This window comes from Phascolarctos cinereus, unplaced genomic scaffold, assembly GCF_003287225.1.
Source record: "Phascolarctos cinereus isolate Bilbo 61053 unplaced genomic scaffold, phaCin_HiC Scaffold_3;HRSCAF=262, whole genome shotgun sequence".
Lineage (NCBI taxonomy): Eukaryota > Metazoa > Chordata > Mammalia > Diprotodontia > Phascolarctidae > Phascolarctos > Phascolarctos cinereus.
This window is the reverse complement of record NW_027555736.1, coordinates 228,747,253-228,771,074: the sequence shown is the minus strand read 5'-3', so window position 1 is coordinate 228,771,074 and position 23,822 is coordinate 228,747,253. Positions and strand designations below refer to the sequence as shown.

The window sequence follows — 23,822 nt, the reverse complement described above, 5'->3', positions numbered from 1 at the left end:
CCTTATTTGCCTTTAACATAAAATACAGATTCCTCAGGCTGGCATCTCAATCCCTCTATAATTTCATTCTCACCTATCTTTCTCAATTTAGTTCATATTTGTATTCAGGCCCTATACATTCCATCAGGAGCTGGGTAACCTATTTTATCAATAGTCCTGTGGAATCATAGTTTATCATTATTACCTCATCATAGTTTCTAAGTCTTTATCATATTAATGTAATTATATAAAATATGGTATTTATTCTCACTTCACTCTATATCACTTTATACAAGTCTGCCTAGGTTTCTCTGAAACTATCCCCTTCATTGTTTCCTATAGCACAGTGGTAGGAGATCGCCATTTACATACCATAACTTATTCAGCAATTCTCCCAATTGATAGACATCTCCTCAGATTCCAATTCTTTGCCCCTGCAAAAAAACTGTAAATATGTTTATATAACTTTATAATTTGTTTTTCTTAGTATTAATTGCTTTCTTAATCTACCTTCCCTTGTTTTCTTCTTCTTCCCTTTCCTTCTTCTTTGAAGTTCAGTTTTCCTCCTGTAACATTATAATTAGTTTTGCCAGGTAAATTATTCTTGCTTGTAAGCCCATATCATTTGACTTCTGGAATATCACATTTCAAGCTCTCTACCCCTTTCCTATGAGATAATTTACATTTTCTTCTTTGTTTCAGTCTTTTGACTTTGTTTCAATATTTCTTACTGATTCATGGAGTTATTAGCATCTATTTGATCCACTCTCATTTTCTGGGAATTTGTTGCATGGGCAATAAATTTTATACCTATTTTGCTAAGACTGCCCTTTGTCTTCCCAATTTTATCTTTAATTGCTTTATTTCTTTTCCAATTGTTTTCCTCTAGTGCTCTCATTTATAAAAAAATATGTTATCGTTTTTTTAAAGGCTGTAGATTAGGGTTTTTTTTTTCAGGAATTCTAATTGAATGTGTGCCCAAATTATGTTTTCCTTTGACCTCTGCTTATAGACATTTTGGAATCATTCTTTTCTTCTAGACTGATGTCTTGAGCATCCCTGTTGTCATAATAGCTTTTTGGGGTGGGATTCTTTCTTTCTTTGCTCCTTCTTCCAGCCTGCTTCCTGACTTTAGAAGTGATGTTAGGCCTAAGCTTTGTCTACTTCTGTAGGAAAAGTCTGGGCCAGTCCTGTTCCTCCTTTCTTGGGGTTCTTGAGGACTGAGGTATTCTAGAATCTCAGGGATGGCTCAGGTTGGGGACCTGCAAGTTTTCAGTGTTCCCTGGGTGATCATCACGATCCAGGGCGAAGTCTGATCACTCCCTCCCTGGTCTAAGCTCTGCATGTTCCTGACCTGGATGTGGGCCTGAGCAACATACATGTAGAGTTTCAGCAGAATACCCCTAGACCCTCGGTACTAGAACGTTCCAGGTAGTGCGCTTTTCACCAGATCCCCACCATCTATAGATCTCTGTCTGACCTGGGCCCGAAGAATGACTCACTTTACTTTTTTTCTTCCCTTCAATTTCCCAATCAGGATTCATTCTGGTACATTTTCTTTTTCTTTTGTTTTTTAAAAAAATTTGTTTTTAGTTCCCAATTTTCTTCCTTCTCCCTCTGCCCGTTGAGGAAGAAAGAAATACAATGCAGTACAAACATGTATAGTGAAGCCTGGTGCATTTTCTACCTGTCTTTGGGGGAGTTGGAGGAGGGTTCTTGGGGAGCTCACTGTACTTCCTTCTACTCCACCATCTTGACTCCCCCTCTGGTAATGACCTTGCTGTACTGATAGCCCTGATATTCGGTGTGGATTGGTGACTGTGCTGGAAGTGTTCGTGTCTGCACTTTGGCCCTCATGTTTCTATCACCCACTTTGAGACTTGGTCCTTCTGAAGTAGAGAGGCAAAGGCTGGGATTTCTGTTCTTTTTTTCTCCTCCATATTTTGTCACCTTGCTGTACTGCATTCCTTCAGGTGGCAGTGGAAATGGAGAGGAAGAAGCAAATACCAGAAACATTTCAAAGAAAACTTTTTTCATGGCAGGATTTCTTTTTTAAAAAATTTATTTTGTCTTAATATCAGATCATTTCTAAATATACCCTTTACCACTCTCCTACCCAGTGAGCCATGCCTTGTAAGAAAGAATAATGGGGGAGAAAACAGAAAATCAGTTCCATATAACCACTCAAGACCCAGTGAATCTGATGGTGTATACAGTTTTCCACTCCCATAGTGTCTCTATCTGTATAATTATAGGGGGCAGGTACATCAAAGAAGGTATTGCAGATAGAAAAAATTTCTTAATGAACATCTAGCCCAATAGTTTACTTTCAGTAACGTATAGGAGGGAAAGGATGTCAGAAGTTAGAAGGAGCCTGTTAATAATAAATCAGTTAATTTCTTAGCCATTTGGGAAAAAATGGCTGATTCAAAATGTGTGCACACTCCTACTTTTAAAAATTCTTACTTAATGTAAGAATTCTAAATTATACAATAGAAAACAAATCTATAATTATTCTTACTAAAAGTTATCCTTTACAAAGGTTATAGGGCAGCTAAGTAGCACAATGGATAGAGTATTGGGCCTGGAGTCAGGGAGATTCATCTTAATGAGTTCAAATTTGGCTTTTGACACTTACTAGGTGTGTGATCCTGGGCAAGTCACTTAACTTTGTTTGCCTCAGCTTCCTTGTCTATGAAATGAACTGGAGAAAGAAATGGTAGATCACTTCAGTATCTTTGCAAGAAAACTCCAAATGGGGTCATATAGAGTCAGACACTACTGAAAGTGACTGAACAACAACAAAGATTACATTTTGTTTGCAGCTGCTTTGATTTGGTGGAAAATGTTTTCCATTCTGTTTGTTTATTTGGCAGAGACACTTAGGGGTAGAGTATGAGAGGGGGAAAGGAAGAAACCATATCAGTTGATGGGGAAAAACAGATTTCATTCATAAAAATATGATTTCTCTGCTTTACAGATCATATGTTGCATATTGGAAGTATATCTTTCTTAAAAGGGGAAAGTGCTGAATAGTTTGCCCTTGAAAAGTAAGAAAGAAAATTAATTCCATTTATTTTGATTTGTAGGTTAGAGAGACAGTGATCAATGGCTTGGAAAACATGGGAGGTAAGATGATCAGATGTAATAATTCAGGTGTATGTTCTTGCTCTGATACAGTACTTTTACAGGTATTCCTTTCTTTCTCTGTGCTGTATGTCATGTTTTTTTTTTTCTGGGAAATGTTACATTAATTTGAATGGAATGTGAACTTAGCCAACCTTTACCAAAGATTCAACTTCATGATATTGAAGAGGAACATCTTTTTTTAATGTGTCTCATTTTATGAGGCTCTTTCTTGAGTTCCTCAAACAGTATGTGCATTTTTACAGAATGAATGGGGAGTACATTTCATAGTTTATATATTACACAGATTGGGGAAATTTTTTAATATTAATTCTCATGAAAATAGATTTCTTTTTGCCCTACAGGAGAATAGAAGGGGAAGGGGAGGAGAGAAGGGGGGGAGAGATAGAAGAGAGGGCAGGCTAGGGGAAGGGGTATTCAGAATGCATGCCATCTTGGGGTGGGGGGAGGGGCGAGATGGGGTGAAACTTTGGAACTCAAAATCTTCTGGAAGTAAATGGTGAAAACTAAAAATAAATATATTTACATTAAAAAAAAAGAAAATAGATTTTTTTTCTCCCCACAAACATAGCTTTCAAAATTCTCTTTGGCTCTTCTTTGGTGAATATGTCCACATGTACTTAGCATTAACATTTTATTTTAGAGTTATGTTACATAAAAACTTTTTATTTTGTGAAATCTTTTATTTTCCATAAAAAATGAATGTTTGCCTTAGGAGAAATCCATATTGTGAACATTGTAACTACTCTTCTGAATACCACATTTACAGAAAACCCTAAGTTTTTTTAGTTAACAGATGTTAGTTTTATTTACTCATCTTCTATAATCATTATGTCTTATTTTCCTTGTAAGAGATTATTTCAAAACTTTTTTCACTTATTTTCTCTCCTGAGCTTACACTAAATGAATATAGTTAGTAACTGATGGACATTTTCAGTTCAGGTACTAATGTTTAAGTTGCTTCTTACCATGATTTGGACTAATCTGTGTGCTTCAAAACTGATATAATCATTTAGGACTTTATTCAGAATTATAACCTCCATTTTAATATATGGATATATTTTGTTATTTTGAGCTATTATAACAATTAATTATAAAACTGGTGATATTATGTAACGGACACCAATTCTTCAAGATAATTTATTTTTTCTTTTTCAGTTGCCTTCCAATCTGTGATGACAGGAGGCAATATTGGGAAACAAATCGTTCGTATTTCTGAATAAAAATCTCTGTCCTTTCATTGGATTACACATGAACAAGAACATCAAGCAGATTTCTTTGCAATTCTAGCAAGAGAGATTTTAAAGTCTGTCAATAGATTTATTAGATTAATTAAACTAACTTTTCTTTTGTTTCATTTCATTTCATATTTGCAGCATTGGTGATAGCTTTAATGATAATTATTTCTTCCAACTTAATATACCCCCTGTATAACTAATTATAGTGTTAACAAAAGGTCAGCATGACCCATTTTTCATTTTCTTCCAAGAGCTAGCATTATGTATGATGTTTGTATTAGATGTTTTGAATCCACAGAAGATTTTAGTACTATTTTTTAATATTCTGAATAAAACAACAATTGAGAAATTACCTTGTACTAGAACCTTTTCAATTCTCATCTCAGGTAATTTTTTTATTCATTTCTAATCATTGACTTTTGCATCTAGTGGGAATAGAGTGCTTGCTACTTTATAACATTATCATTAAGACTTCCTGTAAAAGTTAAGCTTGACACTATTCAGATTGTTCAGTTGTGTTTTGTCTTCAAGAAGATAAACAAACTCAAGTCTTTAAATACTTTAAGAACTATGTAAAGGTTTGATTGGAACATAAATAAAGACACTTTCCTTTTGAGCCTGATTATATTTTGTAACAATTGCATCTCACTAAATATACTTTACCTGGGCCATTAAGAAATTATGGGAGCCACATTTTGCCTATATTATCGTTAAAAAAGAAAAACATGTCTGAAACTTGTTTGCGTGGTGTCTGGAGGCTTGTTTGTGTGGTGGGCAGAGAACTGCTTTTATAAGGTGACCTCTGTTACTGGGTTCTCTCTCTACACGTGTATCAGAGGAGCAGACAGCCATCTCTCGAGACTGTAATAAATGTAACCTTTGCTTTCCACCTTGAGAAGTCTCTGAGTTTAATCTGGGTTAGGGTCGCTGTCCCATACATAACTGATACAAAAAGTTCACCAATTTCAAACTTGAAACAAACCAATGAGGTGACTTCAGTTTTGTTCAATGCATTTCCAAAATCCTTTACAGGGAGAATCAACATCTCATCACTAACAGTTAAAATTACAACTTTAAAAGAGTGTGCTTACCCAAGTTTGGAGGCTAGCTTCTCTACCTTGAGCAGTTTGTGCTTAACCTGGGTGATGCTTCCAGCCAAAGGTTGCCCCAGAGCCCAAGGCCATGTCCAGTGGGACCCCTTTAGCAGAGGGTGAATTCAGAGGGGGGAGGTGTGAAATTCTCTTTTCTTATGAGAGGGACTAACAGATACTCTCTTGGCAAGGGAAAGGAATGACCAGGGTTGTAAGGAGGTGTTTCGAAACACCTTAATGATCGATCACAAAACTTCCAAAATCTACTAAGATGTTTTTAGCTGTTCTACCTTTCCCCTGTAACCTCCACCAAGGAGGTTTCAGGGGTGTAGAGGGAAGGGAGTAAGTAAGCCTCAGGGAACTGTGTGGGATGCCACTCAAATTAACAATAAAACAAAACACAGAGGTGTCCAAGGAGAAACAGAAAGTTAATTTATTATAGGTATAATTATTATTCTTATGTCAAATCTTGAGATTTGGGTGTCCTCACACCAATGGCTCTGATGAGAAGAGACAACCCACAGAGATAGAAGTTAGTTTATATAGCCCTGAAGGTTCAATTTCCCCTCCCTCACAGCTGTCCATTAACTCAGGTAAAAATGTGTAGTTAGGAAGATAGTTTACAATTGTTTTGGAAGGTCTCAGGGATTGAACAGATAATGCTGGAATAGAAAGACATCTGAATAAGATCCTGTCAAAGGGAGATAAGGGTACTTGAACATTTAAGGGTTTTCTGGGCTTGGGACAAAAGGCACATATGGATAAGATCAGAAGGCAGGCCAGGGCTTAACAACTAGACACATTTTAACTGCTAATATTTGGCACTAAAAAGAGAAGAGCTTACAGCAATCTATTCTTCACCCTATCCTACCTTCTGAACTCACTCCCTTAATTACATTGAGAAGTCTTCACTGGGTCATCCCATTCAGAACCAAAAAGCACCTGCAGTTTTCCCAATTCCCTAGCACCAAGAGAATTGACGGAATAGGGCATGCGCTTCTAGATAGGGCATCCATCCTTGTCCTCTATGCTGCCAAAGGTGTACCGAGATCCATGGCCTTGAACCAAACCAGTGGACCAAAAGCCTGAGAGCATCAGGCCAGAGTGCGAGTCAGTCTCATAAATGTCCCCCTGAAAAGCACCTGCGAGCCTTCCTTCGTGCTTTGAGAGTGACCCCAACTGCAGGACAAGAAAGAAGAGGAGGGAGACTTACATACCTTGCAGTCTTGACTGGATAAGAACTTGTGGTTAGACAGTTTCCGTGTACGGGCCACTAAAATGTTGAGGGTTAAGGGTTTGGGGATGCTGGAACCCGAAAATCACAACATGTGGATCCTGTCCAAAAGAATTTGACCCAAACCTTCTTTCAGCCAAAGACAAGGTTTATTAGAACATCCGTCATATTGGCCAGACTCTTAAGGAATCTGAACAGTGGCTAGATTTTCAGAATTTGAGCCAATATAACTCTTAAAACTACAAAATTAAACTTTCAAATCACCATGTAAAAAAAGGTGGATAATTTTCACATTGAATTACTAATTTGCATAATATGATTATAAAAAAAGGAAGCTCCTTTTGGGCAGTTCCAATATTTCTATTTTTGTCAGTGTCTAAAAGCACAATTCCTCCAGTACAGTAGGCTATTGGTAAATACTTATGATCATTGAATATAAACCCCTACATGTACTTGAATACAAAAAAAATCAAACTTTAAGACAATTCAATCCTATGATTTTGGTCACTGGGCTATGTTAATCAGAAAGCTCTCTTCTTTTTCTGTTTTTTATTAATTTATTTTGATTTATCAACAGCCACTTCCATAAGCTTTTGAGTTTTAAATTTTTCTCCTCCTCCCTCCCCACCTTCTTCCCCAAGACTGCACACAATCTGATAAAGGCTATACATATACATTCCTATTAAACATATTTTTACATTAGTCATGTTGTAAGGAAGAATTAGAACCGATAGAAGGAACCACAAGAAAGAGGAAACAAAACAAAACAGAATTTAAAAAAGAGCAAATAGTATGCTTCGATCTGCATTCAAACTCCAAAGTTCTTAATTTGGAACTATGCCCAAAGGGCTACAAAAATGTGCATACCCTTTGATCCAGCAATAGCATTTCTAGGGCTATATCTGAAGGAGATCAAACAAATGGGAAAAGGACCCAAATGTACAAAAATATTCATAGCAGCTCTTTTCCTGGGGTAAAGTATTAGAAGTTGAGGGGATGCCCATCAATTGGGAAATGGCTGAACAAGTTGCGGTGCATGAATGTAATGGAATACTATTGTTCTATAAGAAATGATGAACAGGCTGACTTCAGAAAAACCTGGGAAGACTTATATGGTCTGATGCTGAGTGAAGTAAGCAGAACCAAGAGGACTTTGTATACAATAGAAGCCATGTTATGCAATGACTAAGAATGTTAAACTGAACCCTTCTCAGCATTACGAGGATCTAAGACATCTCCAGAGGCGTCGGGATGGAAAATGCTGTCCACATCTAAAGAAAGAACTATGGAAGTTGAATCGCTCTCACTTATTTTTACCTTCAGTTGAGTTTTGTTTCATCTTTCTGATGGTTCCTCCTATTGGTTTTAATTTTTACTTACAACTTCACTAATGTGAAAATATGTTTAATGGGTATGTAAATGTAAAGCCTATGTCAGATTGTGAGCCGTCTTGGGGAGCGTGGGGGGGGAGAAAAAGGGAGAAAAAATTTTCAACTCAAAAGCAGATTGAAAAAAAAATTAAAATAAAAAATAAAATAAATTAAAAAAAAAACTCCACAGTTCTTCTCTGGATGTGGATAGCATTTTCCATCTTGAGACTTTAGGAGATGTCTTAGATCCTTGCACTGGTAAGAAAGGCATTCAACAGCGTTGCTGTTACTGTGTATAACGTTCTCATGGTTCAAAAAGCTACTTTCAAGATCACAGTTTCACGAGATACTTATGTTTTTACATGGCTAATTTGCAAATTTGTTGTCCTTTCCTTCTTGTCAATTACAAGGGAGGGTTTTAATGGGAAAGGGAGAGTTGTAGGAGAGAGGGGATTAATACTAGGCAGAGAAAAAAAGGAGCACCAGGGAAGAATTTTTTACAGACTCAAGAGAAAACAGACACCATTGGACAACTTTGGATGTGTGGATTATACTTAAAAAGAAACAAGTTTCTTACAATGGAGAGTTGGGTTTTTATGTGCAAGTCTGTTTTTCTATTCTGTGTTAGCAGCAAAAAGTCTTACCACAAATTCCACGAAGCAGTGTTTGAACTGGGAAAAAACTTTACTAATGTCCGAAGAAGGCTGGGCATCCCATGAATGGGAGCACACGTGTCAAACAGATACACACCTTTTTATTCCCTATTCTGGATTCTAATTTCCCTCCCCCATTTCCCCATTTGTTGGATAGTACAGCCTTTACAGCCTATGCAAAGGGCCTAATTTCCCCACGTGAGGCTCTGCCCCTAATTACATCTCTCACTCCCACAATTTGGGGACCCAGGCCTGCATCTACTTTCACCTTTATTAGGGAACACCCTTTTTGATGGTAACCTATACCTAACCTCAGAACTGGTTTTTGGCCAGTTAGTCTATTCACCCACCAATAGTGTTTTCTGATTTTACTTTATGGCTTCCTGTGTTCAACTTCCACCTAACCCTTAGATTACCTTTGTGGAAATGAAAACTAGCTATTTCTCACATCTGTGTTTGAAAATGCTCGCATTTGTTGGTACTTATGAAGTTCATAATCCAAATGACATTTTAATTTTTAAAAAATGGCATTTCAAATCCTCTCAAAATTAGAGTCCAAATTTGAATTTTATCAAGTACAAAAACTATATGATAAAAAGTTTAAAATCAACAAAATTCTAGAAATATCATAGTGTAACTAGAAAACCTGTAAATAACTTGTGATGTAATTGTAGACAATGTATTCTGGGTCTGGACTCACCATCCCAGAGTCAGTGTGGTACATCTCCTTAGGATCCTAGAGGCACCCTGAGAGAATTTAGCTTTCTCTTCTAATAACAGTCATGTTCCCCTTTCACTGTTAGCCAACAGAGACACCCCAATTCCATTTAACCAGCTCATATCAATTAGCTTTTATGAAGGGATATTCACTATGAAGATATAATAATAACAGTTAATATTTAATAAGCTTATTAAACAAGCTCAGTGGAGAAAAGCCTTTGCTTTGTTGAGGCCCCATCCTTCAACCCGATGTGTTGCAACCAGTTTGGTGTCCAGGGCTCTTTCTTCAGTAACTCCTTATTTATCAAATGTGTGGTGTCACTTTCTGATTGGTTGAAGGACTGTCCACAAGATCTTGGAATTCCTTGGAATCCCCTTGTTCTGTTGTAGAGGCCTAACATCATCCTTTCTTACACAGAAGAGGCCAGGGGACAGGTGGAGCCCAGGACAGACACATAGCACCCAAGGAGAACACAGACACCTTGGGGTCAGACATTCAGTCAGGTGGGCAGAGAGGGGCAAAGGTCTCCTCTCTTGGCACTGGAGATCTCAGCAGCAGCCACACTGGTGGCTGTCTCTCTGCCTCCTTTCTTCTGCTTTGACGTGGGGTTTTTTTTTTTTTGCTGGGGGTGGAGAGGCCTTGGAGCACTGAGCTGAGGGGCAAGAGTAGAGAGAGAGCATATTTATTGTGTAGTAAAGTTAACATTGGTGTTTCTGGGGAATTCAGATTTCTTTCAGTAATCTCTATATAAAGTTGAATTTGCTTAATGTGAATTTTCATAAAGCTAGAACTTTCTCTGGGGCAGCTAGGTGAAGTGGATAGAGTACTGTGCTTGGAACTAGGAAGATTCATCTTCATGAGGTGAAATCAGGCCTTAAACACTTACTAGTGTGACCCTGGGCAAGTTAATTCTGTTTGCCTCAGTTTCCTCAGCAGTAAAAGGAGCTGGAGAAGAAAATGACAAATTAGTATCTTTGCCAACAAAACCCTAAATAGTCTTAAAGAGTCAGATACAACTGAAACTATTCAAGGACAACAAAGCACTGTCTTTTGTCCCATCACCTGAGAGCTACTCTAATCTCCTAATGGTGCTATAATGGGGAGGAGTTGACATGACATTTATCCCACCTCCATATATGTAAATTGTTCTACTACTGTCTATAGAATCAGGCTGGAACTTGGATTTGGCCCTCATTGAGGGCAGGGACTACCTTTTTATTAAGTATCCCCCTAGTGCCCAGCTTTATAGGGGCTTAATACATTTTGATTGGATTGGATTGGATTGGAAGAATGGAAGAGACTAGAGAGCCCAAAGAGACTAATGAAATCTTTTCTCTGTCCTGACTCAGCCAACTATTGGTGGTTGGTGGTGATGCAGTTTGGAATGCTGGGAACCTCGATGATGTGGTCTCGGGTTGCTGGGAACCCTGAACTGTCAGTGTATAAGGGAGGTCTTCCTGGAAATAATTCACACACTCAAACCTTCTTCCAGTCAAAATGGCAAGGTTTATTCTAATGCCAATAGGATGGGAATAGATTCCCAGTGAATCTGAGGCTTGATGGGGGTGAGATTGATACTTGTATGTGGCCCAGGTGTGACAATGAAAGGAGTTAAGTGGTCTGGGGTGGGTCAAGAGGACAGTGAAAGGACTGTCAAGTAAGGTAATTAAGTGATCCAGGTGGGCTGGGGTGGGCCAGATGCCTTGGGCTGAGATGGCAGTGATCTGGGCCCTGAAATGCATGGGGAAAATTCAGGGGACTGGGTAGCTTTCAAAGATGTGGCTTTTACTTTTAGGGATCCAGGTCCCATTACCCCTCAGTGGTGTTAACCACCTCTCACATAGGTAACGCTTTGATCTCCACCAGGGAGGAGAATTCTACCAATGGGCTTTGGGCCTGGGCTGCATAAATAAAACGGCATCAATAAAGCTTATTCAAAAAAAAAAAGCCCAGAAGCTTTGTCTCCCTCTCTCTCTCCTTCTCTCCTCTCTCTCTTCTCTCTCTCTCTCTCTCTCTCTCTCACACACACACACACACACACACACACACACACACAAAACAGGCATTCTGTACACTATATTTATGTACCACAATGAAACACAATTAGTAATAAATGATGGTGCAATAAAGAAAAAGTATAGGAATTCATAGAAACAAAAAAAAGAAATACTAAACAAAGACTTGGTAAATAATGCGATAAAAGAGAAACACTCTCATAACTAATATGTGTGGAAAGCTATGGTCAAATCTTGGTCCATCTACTTCTAAATACTTCTCCAGTATTCTTTGATTGCTTTGTTTGATTCTGTTTATTCTGATTGGTAAAGTGTAAGGATTTGTGGGTAAACCTTTGGTTCTCTTTGTGTATTCTCACCTGTCTGTTTTTGTTGATTTTTATTATGTTTATAAGAACTTTTAAAGGTGTGAAAATGAATGGCACATGTGGTCATATTGTATATGTATGATGGTGTATTTTCATGAAGCTGTGTATATTTTGTTTTTAGTGCTCTGAAGTCTGGAAATCAATTTAATTTTTCCTAGGAATGAAACACAATGTGAGAGATGAAAGGCTGGAGATGATTTAGTCCAAATTGAAGCCCAGATGGTAAAATAACTTGTTTGCAAGTAAGTGGCAGAGCCAGAACCTAACCTTAGCTATTTTGACTCCAATTCCAGTGCTTTACTGGTTAAAATAAACTAACCATAGAATTTATGAGTTCGACTATTATTTTATGGAAATAAAAAAAATCATTAGTGCTCTCAGAAAAGTGTAGAAGGAAAAGCAATTAGCTTCTCCACAGATCTCCAATCAGGTTTTAGTTTCAGTGACTTAAGACATGTGTGACTTTGGGCAATTCACTTCAATCTTTCAGTGCCTGTCTTCTCATCTGTAAAATGAAGGTGTTCATTTGGATGAGCTTTGATAGCCTTTCTAACTCTAACACATTGTGATTTGTAGGAAACCATATTGACAAAGTTCTGAACTGTATGTGGAAATGAGATCTAAGGTTCATTTCTGCTTTAAATAACTAGTATCTGTGCAATCATGGACATGCCATTTAATCTCTCAGTCTATTTCCTCATGTGTCAAATGTGTATGAAACTATCTGACCTTCCCATTTTACTGATTTCTTATGGAAAGAACAACAACGTCAAAAAGCTATAGAAAAAGATGGTACTTTGTAAATGTCACTTTGTAACTGTCAGTCATTATTGCTGCTGAATAAGTTTAACACAGTTGACTTGCAGCTGAAACCTTATGTTCTGTGGTGTTCCTGGAGGAGGGGGACCGTCTTGCTTTGCGTTTTCTATCTCCAGTACTCAGCAGATAGTCAGTGATGCTGTGCGGCCCAGGGGATAAGAACACTGTTCTTGGTATAATAAGACTTAAATTTGAATTGTGCCTCAGATACTTACTGGCTGCGTGATGCTCAGCCAGTCACTTAGCCTCTGGCAGCCTCAGTTTGCTCAAGACTCCAGGACGCTGTGTTTTGAGTAGAGAGGTGCTGAATGGGTAGAAAAGATAAGACGGGGCAACTGATTGGATGTGCGGGGTTAGAGCCCGCCCCCTCCGGCTCCTCAAACCAATGAACAGCCTCTTTGAAGGACGCCTGTTAAGGCCTGCTCCTGGTCCTCTCCCCTGCGTGGCGTGATGTTGTCCGCTTGGGGGGGCGAGGAGGGGGGGGAGGCCAAAACTTCCTGTCCCGCGCTCGAACAGCTTCCGGCGGGAGCCGGAAGCCCGGCTTCTGGACAGAGTCAGGGAGCGGGGACTGCTGGCCGCCCAGGAGGAGGAGGTGAGAGCGAAGCTTGTCTGCGTCCGGTCCGGGTCGGCGCCTGGTGACTGCCGCGCGGAGGGGCCCGGTCCGAGCGGAGGCGGGCGGCGCAGCGCCGGGTTTCTGAGAGGAAAGTCGGAGGGGAGAGGGAAGCTGCCCCCGGAGCCTCCTTTCCCGCGTGTCAGCCGCGCTCTGGGGGGGCCCTTGTCTGAGGCGCTCGGGCCGCGGTCTTAGGCCTCGGGCCTCTTCCACCGGAGGGCCCGGGAGCGCCAGTGGGCCCCGAGCTGTGCGAGGTCTCCGGCGGGGTCTGTGGGGCGACGCTGGCTGATCACCCCCGGGCGCAGCCGGCCTCCCCCTCCGCGGGCCGAGCTCCTTGTCCGAGGGCCCTGGAAAACATGGAGGCGGGTGGCCGTCCCCGCCTGGCAGAGGCCGTGTCCGCTCTGGACGTGTCATGCCAGGCTGCCCTCGGCCTCCCCGCCCTCGCTGGGGGCGCACCGAGGGGAGACGGTGTCGGACGCCGGCCGGCCGGCTGCCCACGGCAGTCATTCGGGGACGGGAAAGAGGGGGCAAGGGTGGCCGAAGGGTTCCCCCTCCTTCCTGCCTTGTGACTGCTCGCCCCCATTCGTGTAATGTATTCGAACTCCACAATCTCTTAGTGAGTTTTGTTCCGCCTCCAACAAGAGAAAAATACGAGAGCGCTGTTAATTTTTGTTTTTGAAACAAAGTTCTCTTCGATTCCAAGACCCTCAAAATTTGAGCTCATTTTCTCGATTCCTTCTTCCAGGGCTGGAAGCTAATCTTGGACGGTTTTAAATTGAGAATGCGTGAAGTTGAGTAGTTTGGCCCTTAGTTTTGATAGAGGTGGTTTCTCAGAATTCGAATGAGTAATCCCCTCGGTGCAATGGCCACGGCATTGGATTAGGACTCCAGCTCCAGCTGGGTGGGCTGGTCATTTGATCTTTCTGGGTCTGTTTCCTCAACTGTAAAATGAGAGGCCGATGACCTTGAAGATCCCTTTCTGCTCCGAAGTTATGGTTCTGTAAATATCTGTGTTGTGTTTACCTGTGTCATAAATACAGAGAAGAAGAGGTAATTTCTTTAGTTTTCAAATAGGGGCATTTGTTTTGTGATTGAAAGAGACCACTCCAGTACTGTTCTGTAGTGTAAAGGAAGGTCGATGTTCCCTGATTCAGGAGAGCTAAATTTTAGTTCTAGCTTGCCTCGAAATGGCTAGATGACATTTGGTAAGCAGGTGCTTAATCATTTTGTGTCTTAAATTTTCTTTTCTGTAAAAGATGATGATTGATCCACCTCCCAAATTGAGTTATTCTAAATTTGTTGGACTAAACAGGATAGATTGGACTTTATCAGGGCCTTTGCAACTCTGAAATCCAGTGATTCTGACATGGTAGTATCAAGTACTCCATAATTATCAGTAGAATTTGTTGATGTTTCAAAGTTCTACTCCCTGTGTGACCCTGGGCAAGTTACTTAACCCCAATTGCCTAAAAATTAAAAAAAAAAATAAAGTACTACTTCATACAAAGATTTGGAAATGATCCATTTGCTATATGTATCATGTTTCTTGCTTTTGAAAATGTTTTGTCTGCAAAATGCACTACTCTCAGTAGGATTTGTGTGTTAGTGTGTTAAAATACTGTTGATATCAGTTTTTGTGTCCCAGCGGTATATAGAGAGGGCTGAAAGGACTGGGTAATGGTTAGACAACAGTCCAAGGGACCTGTTAAATCAGGGGGCAAGCTACTAGTATATCGTTATTCAGATTTTGTTTTATGTTATTGATTTTAACAAACATATTCCTGTATTTTAATATGCGACTATGAAGCAAATATTTAAAATTTATTCTTTCTGTTGAGGACCGTTGTTGACGTATTGTTTTAATGCCTACTGTGGGCTAGGTAGGCATTGTGGATCCAAAACTGAGGTATTTCTTGTCTTCAGAAAAGTTGTATTCTCTTGGTGAGGTACAACATTTTCACACACAAGTAAATACAATGTATATACCAAATACATATATAAATACAGTGATTGGGGGAACGCTAATAACTGGGGTAATTAAGAGAGATTTCTTTGTTTAAAAATTTTTTTTAAGGGAATTGGGGTTAAGTGACTTGCCCAGGGTCACCCAGCTAGTAAGTGTCAAGTGTTGGGTCTGAGGCCAGATTTGAACTCAGGTCCTCCTGACTTCAGGGCCGGTGCTCTATCCACTGCGCCACCTAGCTGCCCCTAGGAGAGATTTCTTAAGGGAAGTGGCACTTGAACTGAGTTTTGAAGGGAGCAGTGGGACCCAAGAGGTAGGGAGGAGGAACAGTATCCCAGGCCTAGGGACAGGAGTGTCTGTGTAGTATATCGGGATGAGCAAGTAGGCATGTTTGGCTGAGACAGACTGTGAGGATCCGGGTAGTCAAGAGCTTTAGTGGAAAAAGTGGAGCAAATACAAGACATACAGAAAATAGAAATGTCAGTGGAGAGCCACCGAAGCCTTGTGAGCCAGGGGAGTGAATGACTTGCTTTTTACGTTAGGCCTGTGCTTTAGGAATATCAGCTTGGCAGCTATTGGGAAAGTAGAAGAACGAGATTAGATGGGAGGACGTCAATTAAGAAGCCAAAATCATGGACAAATGTAACGATCACAGCTGAGACCAAGGTGAGTGTGATGTAAGGGACGGGATGAGGGGAAACAAGAGCAAGAGGTAAAAAGAATATTAGAGGGTGAAATCAACAAGACCTAGCAACCGATTGGATATGGGGGAGGGATGTGTGTGAGTCGAGCTGGGAAGCTAAGAATGACTCGTATTTTGTGAACCTGGGTGATGGAAGAATGTGCTGTCAACAGAAACAAAGAACTTAAGAGAGGTGGGTTTAAAGGGAAAGATTCTGTTTTGGACATGTTGAATTTGTGATGTCTGTTGACATCTGATGTTTACAGCTGGAGAAAGGAGAGACATGAAGGCTGCTTCTATAGATTTGGGAGTCATTGGCATAGGGAAAAATATTTGAATCTTTGGAAGCCGTTGGGATCGCAGAGTGTAAAGATAGAAAGGAAGAAGGCCCAGGACAGCACACAGATGCATCCACATAAAGATAGTTGGACATGATCCTGCAGACAGGACCCTAGAAAGATCCATTGGGCAGATAGGAAGAGAAACGAAATGTTTTCACAGAAATGCAGGGAGACTCGTGAATGATGTCAAAATGGAATGGAGATGTCAAGCAGGGATGATTACCGAGGGAAAAAGCCTTTGAGTATGTCAGTTAGATGATTGGTAACGCTGGAGAGAGTTAGCAGTTGGAGTTCCAGTTGAGTAATGAGGCCGGAGGCAAAATTATTTTGCGAGGGATTGAGAAATGAGTGAGAGTAGAGGAAGTAGAGGCAATAAGTATAAACTGTTATTTTCTGGAAGTTTGAGTGTGAAAGGGACAGTAGCTTGAGGGAATAATAGTAAAGGTTAGTCAGGTATTATCCCAGTTCTATAGATGGGGATATAGTTATAAAGGTCACATAGCTAATAGGTAGTAGAATCTTAATCCAGATGTAGTGCTTTGCATGGCACAGCCCTGCCTCTGGGACTCAGTTGTAACCTTGATTATTTGGATCATTTTAAATAAGAAGTGTGCTTACTTTATTTGACCTGGTTCTAATTTCATTTTTATCAACTAATTGGATTCTGCAGTATTTTATACTTTATTTTTTATTAGTATAACTTCAAAGGTTGATACATATTACCATTTTCCTGAAGGTTACTGAGGTCCACATAGAAAAAGTAATTTGTTCAGGTCACATGAATTAGTGGCAGTCAAGATTCTGGTTAAGAGAACATAGACTTTTTGGCAAAGTACTACTCCTTTTTTCAATTTACTGTTACGTGATAATATTAATTAAAATGAACATGAATAGAATTATATTATAGGAAAAGGATGCAAGTTATCAAACTTTAATTACTGGCCTTTAGTTGAGAGAACAGAAAAGAGTTCTTTAGATGTTACTAATGAGAAAAACTGCTAGTTTCGTGTATTTGCTTTGCAACTATTATTGTCAGGACTGTTGTGTTTGAGGCTATTAAAGTTCAAGGTTTTTGTTCCGAGTGCTTTCATTGCAAAGCTTTGTAGAATCTGAGATTTTGTTTTAGTATCTAAATTTGATTGAATAACAGTAACAAAATAGGGATGTGGTGTGATTACTGCTTTTTAAAAAAGTGTTGCTCTATAGATAATGGACCAAATCTTTTTTTTTTCTTTATATGAGTGAAACCAAACCAAAATTTAAGAATATGCATAGCTATTGGCACTTTCAGCTGGTGCTTTGGTCTTATATCCCTAGCAGTATTGGTATAATTATTGGCCCTTGGCCCTTGACCATGTTTCTATTGTCTTATAGTTATCACGGTCTTTTTTGAGTGGGTGTAAAGGTAGAAAATAGGACAGATATTGGAATTGCCTTAATTGGTAGGAAAGAAGTTTACAAGTTACTACCATGTCAGCAAGCTATTAATAGCTGCTCTTGATGAACTAAGCAGTAGGAGAAAAACAGCAATGTTTTAGGGATAGAAAGTGAAAAAGGACAGAGAATGGTATATGATCAAAATCTCCTTATTATGAATCATATTGTATATAAGATTGACTTATGGCTAGTTTAGATTCATTAATAGGTGAATATTTTGTTATTTCCTAACTCCAACAATGGATTAAAAATATTCATTGTGGTGTTATTCATTGTATCAGACAGAAAGGGTTGGAATCCTGCTGACCAAGGGCAACTGCATTTGGTTGTGCCTGGCTCAGCAGATGTTTTTGGAGGAGTAGATGTCATAGTGAAAGGGCTGCCATATGGCCTTCAGTTATCTGATCAGCAGGTGTAGGCCTTAATTTTTCTAAAAAGTATTCATAGATGTAGGGAAAACTAAATTAGGTTGACTTAAAAGACGTTGGGAGGTTAGGATTGAGTAATCCAAGGGTTTCTGTTTCTGCGGTTTTTATTCTTTGAGATTCAGTTAAACATTTATTAAGCACCTATTATGTAGCAGAGATATAAAAATAAAAATGAAACAATCTGTAACCTTGAGGGACTTAGGTGTTACTGAGTGTGTTTAAGGATAAGTAAAATGCAAGATAATTTGAATAAGGAAAGAACACTGACAACTTTGGGATCTGGAAAGGTATAAAACAATTCTTCTTTATTGCACAATGTCAAATGCTAGCAGCTGGAATAAGACAGGAAAAAGAAATATAATGATAAACAAAATTAAAGGGATCAGGATATCATTATTTGCAGATGATATGATAGAAAACCCCACTGTGTCAACCAAAAATTAATTGAAAATGCATTCAATAAAGTTGTAAGCTTTAAGAGATATACTGTTATGTTGTATCTGTGGTCTCTGTTTTTGTGGATATTCTTTCTTTGCAATAATGCAGATTACACCCATACGTGCCTGCTTTTCCTGTTTGACCATGAAAAAATGCTTTCAGTAAAGGTTAAGAATTTTTAAAATCTCACTTATAATAACCATTAAATATTTGGGAATTAAGTTACACATACACACACTGTCTCAAAAATCAGTGCCTTTTAAGCCTTATTAATCTTAAAACTCCAATTAATAATAACAAAGATAATAATAACAGTTATTATTATTGTTAATTTGAAAAATCCGATTTGTTTTTACTTCATTAATTTGACCCACCAATGAACACAGAAACGGAGACTTTTGGGACGTCCTGTAATGTATGTGACTTTGAACACATATAAGTTGTAAAACTGAAATGACAGAAATAAATGAAGAAAAATAATTAAGGGGACATTTTGGCTGGGCAAAATTAATTAAGTAAAAATGATGATATTCCCAACATTAATTTGAGTATTTAAGGTAGTATCAAGCAACATGGCAATGATTTCTTCATAGAATTGGATAAAATACTTGACACAATTTACACATTGAAAATGAGTAAAGGGTTCATGGAAGAGGTGCAAAAAGCTGGTGAATATAGACTTGTGCTTCTAAAATTAAGGGATTGATTAACTGTATTGTACATTATCATAATAGGAAGCTATAATGCAACTAAGATGGGTAAGTATGGAGAATATAAAGTTAGGAAGACCCTTGTGAAATCATGCAAAGGCAAAAAAATAGTACCAGAACAGAATACACATTGTGACCATACAAATGGAAGAGTAAAAAAGAATATAGAAAAAGAAAGCTGTTGGGAACTTAAAGGGAATAACTGGCAAGTTAGAAATATTTATATCTTGTTAATTTAAATGTAAATCCTTTTTAAAAAAAGTTTATCCCAGTTTCATTGAATAACATTGACAGTAATTTAAAAATTCACTACCCAATGGGCCTGGTTTATAGATGCTGATTGTTCTTTATATTATTAAAAGAGCTAAATTTATTAACTTTTAGGATACAATATGACTGGCTGTTCTTTCCCAGTGTTCCAGTTTTCACTAGATAAAGAGAGTAGAAGTGTGTCCTAGAAGCCAAAAAATCAGTTTCCATTAAAATCTAATGAATAGAAAGGGTAGGAAGGGCTTATTAAGTATCTTTTAGCCCATTTCCTGATTTTTTTTAGGTTTGGGATTTATTTCCTTGATTTTTTTTTTTAAGAAGGGCTGATAATAGGAAGTAGGCATGCAGGGCTGCTTAAAAACCTGGAAACTCGAGATTAACTCTAGAAAAGCATAACTCCCTATTGCTGCCAAGTAGGAACATGTCCAGTTGTACTGGTAGAACCACTTAGTGGTTTTAGGAGCAGACTTTATTTTAACAGTAGCTAATGAAAAAAGCGACTAGGCAGAATGCCAGGTAAAACACAGGGTAGGAAGTTAAGTACAAGGAGAAAGAGGTCAAGGTAAGATAGAAGAAGCAACTGAAAGGTATGTTGCCAAGCTGGATTTTTACTTCTATGGATAAATTTTTGTTACAGGATAATTGCACGCGAGGGTAGATAGAGATGGGGGAAGAATGTGAAAGAATGAGAGTGTTGTGAAAGGCAAACTCAGGGAATTGTGGTTAATTTTGTGAGAAAAAATTAAAAGTGTTTTCATACACATTTTGTAAATTGTTATTTCTGCAGGGTGAAAAATAAGGATTTCAGTCAACCAAGTGTTTTTTGTGTAGTTCTTGGATATATGTACACTGAATATTTTGCTGTTTGGCTAATTTTTTTTTCATCCTGCTAGTAATAGCCCTTCAGACCAGTATAGATTCACAAGCCCAGTCTCTGAAAGAATTTAGCCTCTTAAGAAAATAAGAATTAAAATATGAATTGGGGATACCACACATAACACTGGTAGTGTACTCATTCAGGTGATCAGTGTTCACTGATATGCCCTCATCATCATGACGGGGGATGATTTTTTCAAAAGCTTGTTTGCATTGTTGATTTGGTTCAGAGCTTGTGATTTTGAGTTTTTGTTATTTTCCAGGAATTCTGAGCTGATTATGTTTTTCTTTTCTATTTTAGGTTAAATTGATTAACTGCCCGGAACAACTTAGCTACGAGAAGATCAGTATACTCTGTCGGGAAATATGAGAATAACAGGAAGTAGTCTTTGACTTTGAGTTGAGCTTTGTAACTCCCTTTAGTGATTACAGTATTTGGAAGCTGAATCAATGTTATCGGATGAGTTAGAGTCCAAACCAGAGGTGAGCATAATCAGTTGGGTTTATCTTCCTTCCATGAGCCATGGCCTACAATTAATCCTCAGTTTATTGTTTTTTTGTTCGAAGAAAATTTCTTTAGGAATTCTGAAATAGTTTTCTGTCCTATCTCCTTCTCAAAGTATGTTTATATTTGTATAGACTGGAAATTATTGTAGGTAATTTACAGTGAAAAAATTTACATTGTTGAGAAGTAATCATGTTGCCAGGAACATACCATATCCTTTTTTTATGTATTCCAAAAATATTTCAGATGCTACAGAAATGTGCCATTTTTGTTTGTTTTTTGTTGATGGGCATAGACCTATTGTTGCTATTCCTATTTAGGAATCATGGAATCTCAGATTTGGGAGAGGCTACCATTCCTTCCAACCCATACTTCATAAGAATACTTTCCTTTCCTTTTTTTTGTTTTTTAATTTAGTATTTTATTTTTCCCCAGTTACGTGTAAAAACAATTTTTACATTTGTTTTTAAAGCTGAATTTCAGATCACCCCCCCACCCACCCACTGAGATGGCAAGCAATTCGATGTAGGTTATACATGTGTAGGCATGCAAAACATATACATAATAGTTGTGTTGTAAAAGAAAACAGACAAAAACAAACTGAAGAAAAATAAAAGTCTGCTTCAATCTGTATTCAGACACCATCAGTTCTTTCTCTGCGGATGGATAGCATTTTTCATTGTAAGTCCTTCATAGCTGATCGTTTTATAATACTGTTCTTATTTTGTATACAGTACATTTCACTTTATATCAGCCTGTACACATCTTCCCAGGTTTTTCTGAGAGCGTCCTGCTCATCATTTCTTGTAGTACAATAGTATTCCATCATAATCACAGATCACCATTAGTTCAGCCATTCCCCAATTGATGAGCATCCCCTCAATGTCTAATTCTTTACTCCTAGAAAAGAGCTGCTATAAATATTTTTGTACATATAGATCCTTTTCCTTTTTTTTTTTTAATCTCTTTTGAGATACAGACCTTGTAGGGAATGTATTGCTAGGTCAAAGGGTATGCATTGGTTTTATGGACCTTTGGGCATAGTTCTAAATTGCTCCACAGAATGTGCGAATCAGTTCACAACTCCACCAACAGTGCATTAATACCTCTAGTTTTCCCACATCCCCTTCAACATTTGTCATTTACCTTTTCTGTCCTATTAGACAATCTAATAGGTGTCAGGTAGTACCTCAGAATTGTTTCAATTTGCATTTTTTCATTCGGTAGTGAGTTAGAATATTTTTTCATATGGCTATAGATGGTTTTGATTACTTCATCTGAAAAGTGATTATATCTTTTGATCATTTATCAATTGGGGAATGGCTCTTATTCTTATAAATTTGATTCAGTTCTCTATGTGTTTGAGAAATGAGGCCTTTATCAGAAAAATTTTCTTCAAATTTTTTTTTACAGTTACTATTGCTCATTGTACTTCCTCTATCCTATTCCCTCACCCCCATTTATTCTTATTCTCGCTCTCCTTTCACCCTGCCCCTCCTCAAAAGTGTTTTATTTCAGGGGCAGCTAGGTGGCGCAGTGGATAGAGCACTGGCCCTGGATTCAGGAGGAGCTGAGTTCAAATCCAGCCTCAGACATATAACACTAGCTGTGTGACCCTGGGCAAGTCACTTAACCCCATTGCCTAGCCAAAAAAAAAGTGTTTCATTTCTGACTATCCCCTCCCCTAATCTGCCCTCCCTTCTATCACACATACCCCTTCTCTTATCCCCTTCCCCTCCTTTCCTGTAGGGTAGATGGATTTTTATACCCAATTGAGTGTGTTTGTTATTTCCTCTTTGAGCCGATTCTGACGAGAGTAAGGTTCACTCGCTTCGCCTCACTTCCCCCCTCCTCCCTTCCACTATAATTTGGGGGAGTTTATGGGAGGGCTTAGGCAAGTCCCTGCTTTTACTCTGCCATGTTGATTGTACCCCAGTAAGAATCTTTTCTACAACATACCAGCTCTTCCTTGCTGACTTCAAGTAAGGGGGAAACCATTACCTCCTGGGGCAGCTCATTGTACTTTTTTTTTTTTTGGTAAAATTTTCTGTGGTTCCTTCTAAGTTTTCTTTTCTCTGCTGTATACTTTTTCTTTCTATCTTTCTACCCGACCCTAGAGAATGCTACAATTACCTGTGTGCACGCATGCATGCATACACACACACAAACACAGAACCATGCTATACATACTTCTTTTAATCAGTTCTTTTTCTATACTGCATAGCATCTTCCTTCATCAGTCCTTTGTAGTTGGTTTGAGTGTTTGTGATATTCAAGATGAATTAATCATTCAAGTTCTTAGGACACTATTTCTGTTACTGTGTACATTGTTCTCTTGATACTGCTCATTTCACTTTTCATTATTTTGTGTCTTTCCATGTTTTTCTAAAATCAGCCAGCTCATCATTTTTTATAGCAGAGCAGTATTTCATTACAATTATGTGCCACAACTTGTTTAGCCATTCTCCAGTGGAAGAGCATCTGTCATTTTAGCCAATTTGATAGGTGTAAGATGTCTTAAAGTTGTTTTAATTTGCATTTCTCTAATAATGATTTAAAACATTTTTTAACATGACTATATAGTTTTGATTATAATTTTTATTAGTTTCTTTGGAATTCTTGACCTTTTATTCTTCCAGATGTCTTCATTGAAAAACTGCCTATTCATATCCTTTGACCATTTATTAATCTGACTCATATTCTTATAAATTTGACAAAGTTCTTTATGTATTTGAGAAATGAGATCTTTATCTGAGATACTATGAAAATTTTTTCCTGATTTTCTGCTTTCTTCTAATCTTTGCTACATTGGTTTTATTTGTACAAAACTTTTTAAATTTAGTGTAATTGAATTTATACCTCACAATGTACTCTATCTTGTTTATACATAAGTTGTTCCCTAACAGGTGTCCATTCGCAGCACCCCT

At 38.4% G+C, this 23,822-nt stretch overlaps 2 protein-coding genes and 1 long non-coding RNA gene across 9 annotated transcripts in view; 2 read left to right on the top strand and 1 right to left on the bottom strand.

The window, feature by feature from the left end:
• The window catches only part of LOC110208346 (prostaglandin reductase 2-like), a 51,813-nt gene extending 46,833 nt beyond the window's left edge, over window positions 1-4,980 (top strand). For all 6 annotated transcript variants that reach the window (XM_078151479.1, XM_020986321.2, XM_020986323.2 and 3 more), the window contains 2 exons: window positions 3,069-3,108; window positions 4,285-4,980. In XM_078151479.1, coding sequence (XP_078007605.1) covers window positions 3,069-3,108; window positions 4,285-4,349 — 105 coding nt within the window. In that variant the 3' untranslated portion in view covers window positions 4,350-4,980. The remainder of the gene's footprint in view (window positions 1-3,068; window positions 3,109-4,284) is intronic.
• Window positions 4,981-9,590: 4,610 nt separating this feature from the next.
• LOC144456354 (uncharacterized) lies at window positions 9,591-13,111 on the bottom strand. Its single transcript, XR_013485448.1, has 2 exons — window positions 12,851-13,111; window positions 9,591-10,085 (listed from the first exon to the last, which is right to left on the bottom strand). It is a non-coding gene; the product is annotated as an uncharacterized LOC144456354 (long non-coding RNA).
• A 9-nt stretch (window positions 13,112-13,120) lies between these two features.
• ZNF410 (zinc finger protein 410) overlaps window positions 13,121-23,822 on the top strand; it is a 33,211-nt gene continuing 22,509 nt past the window's right edge. Inside the window, exons 1-2 of one of the 2 annotated variants that reach the window (XM_020986309.2) lie at window positions 13,121-13,227; window positions 20,692-20,873. In XM_020986309.2, coding sequence (XP_020841968.1) covers window positions 20,841-20,873 — 33 coding nt within the window. In that variant the 5' untranslated portion in view covers window positions 13,121-13,227; window positions 20,692-20,840. Of the gene's footprint in view, window positions 13,228-13,559; window positions 15,875-20,691; window positions 20,874-23,822 lie in introns of those variants that run through there. The other variant, XM_020986310.2, reaches the window with a different exon arrangement.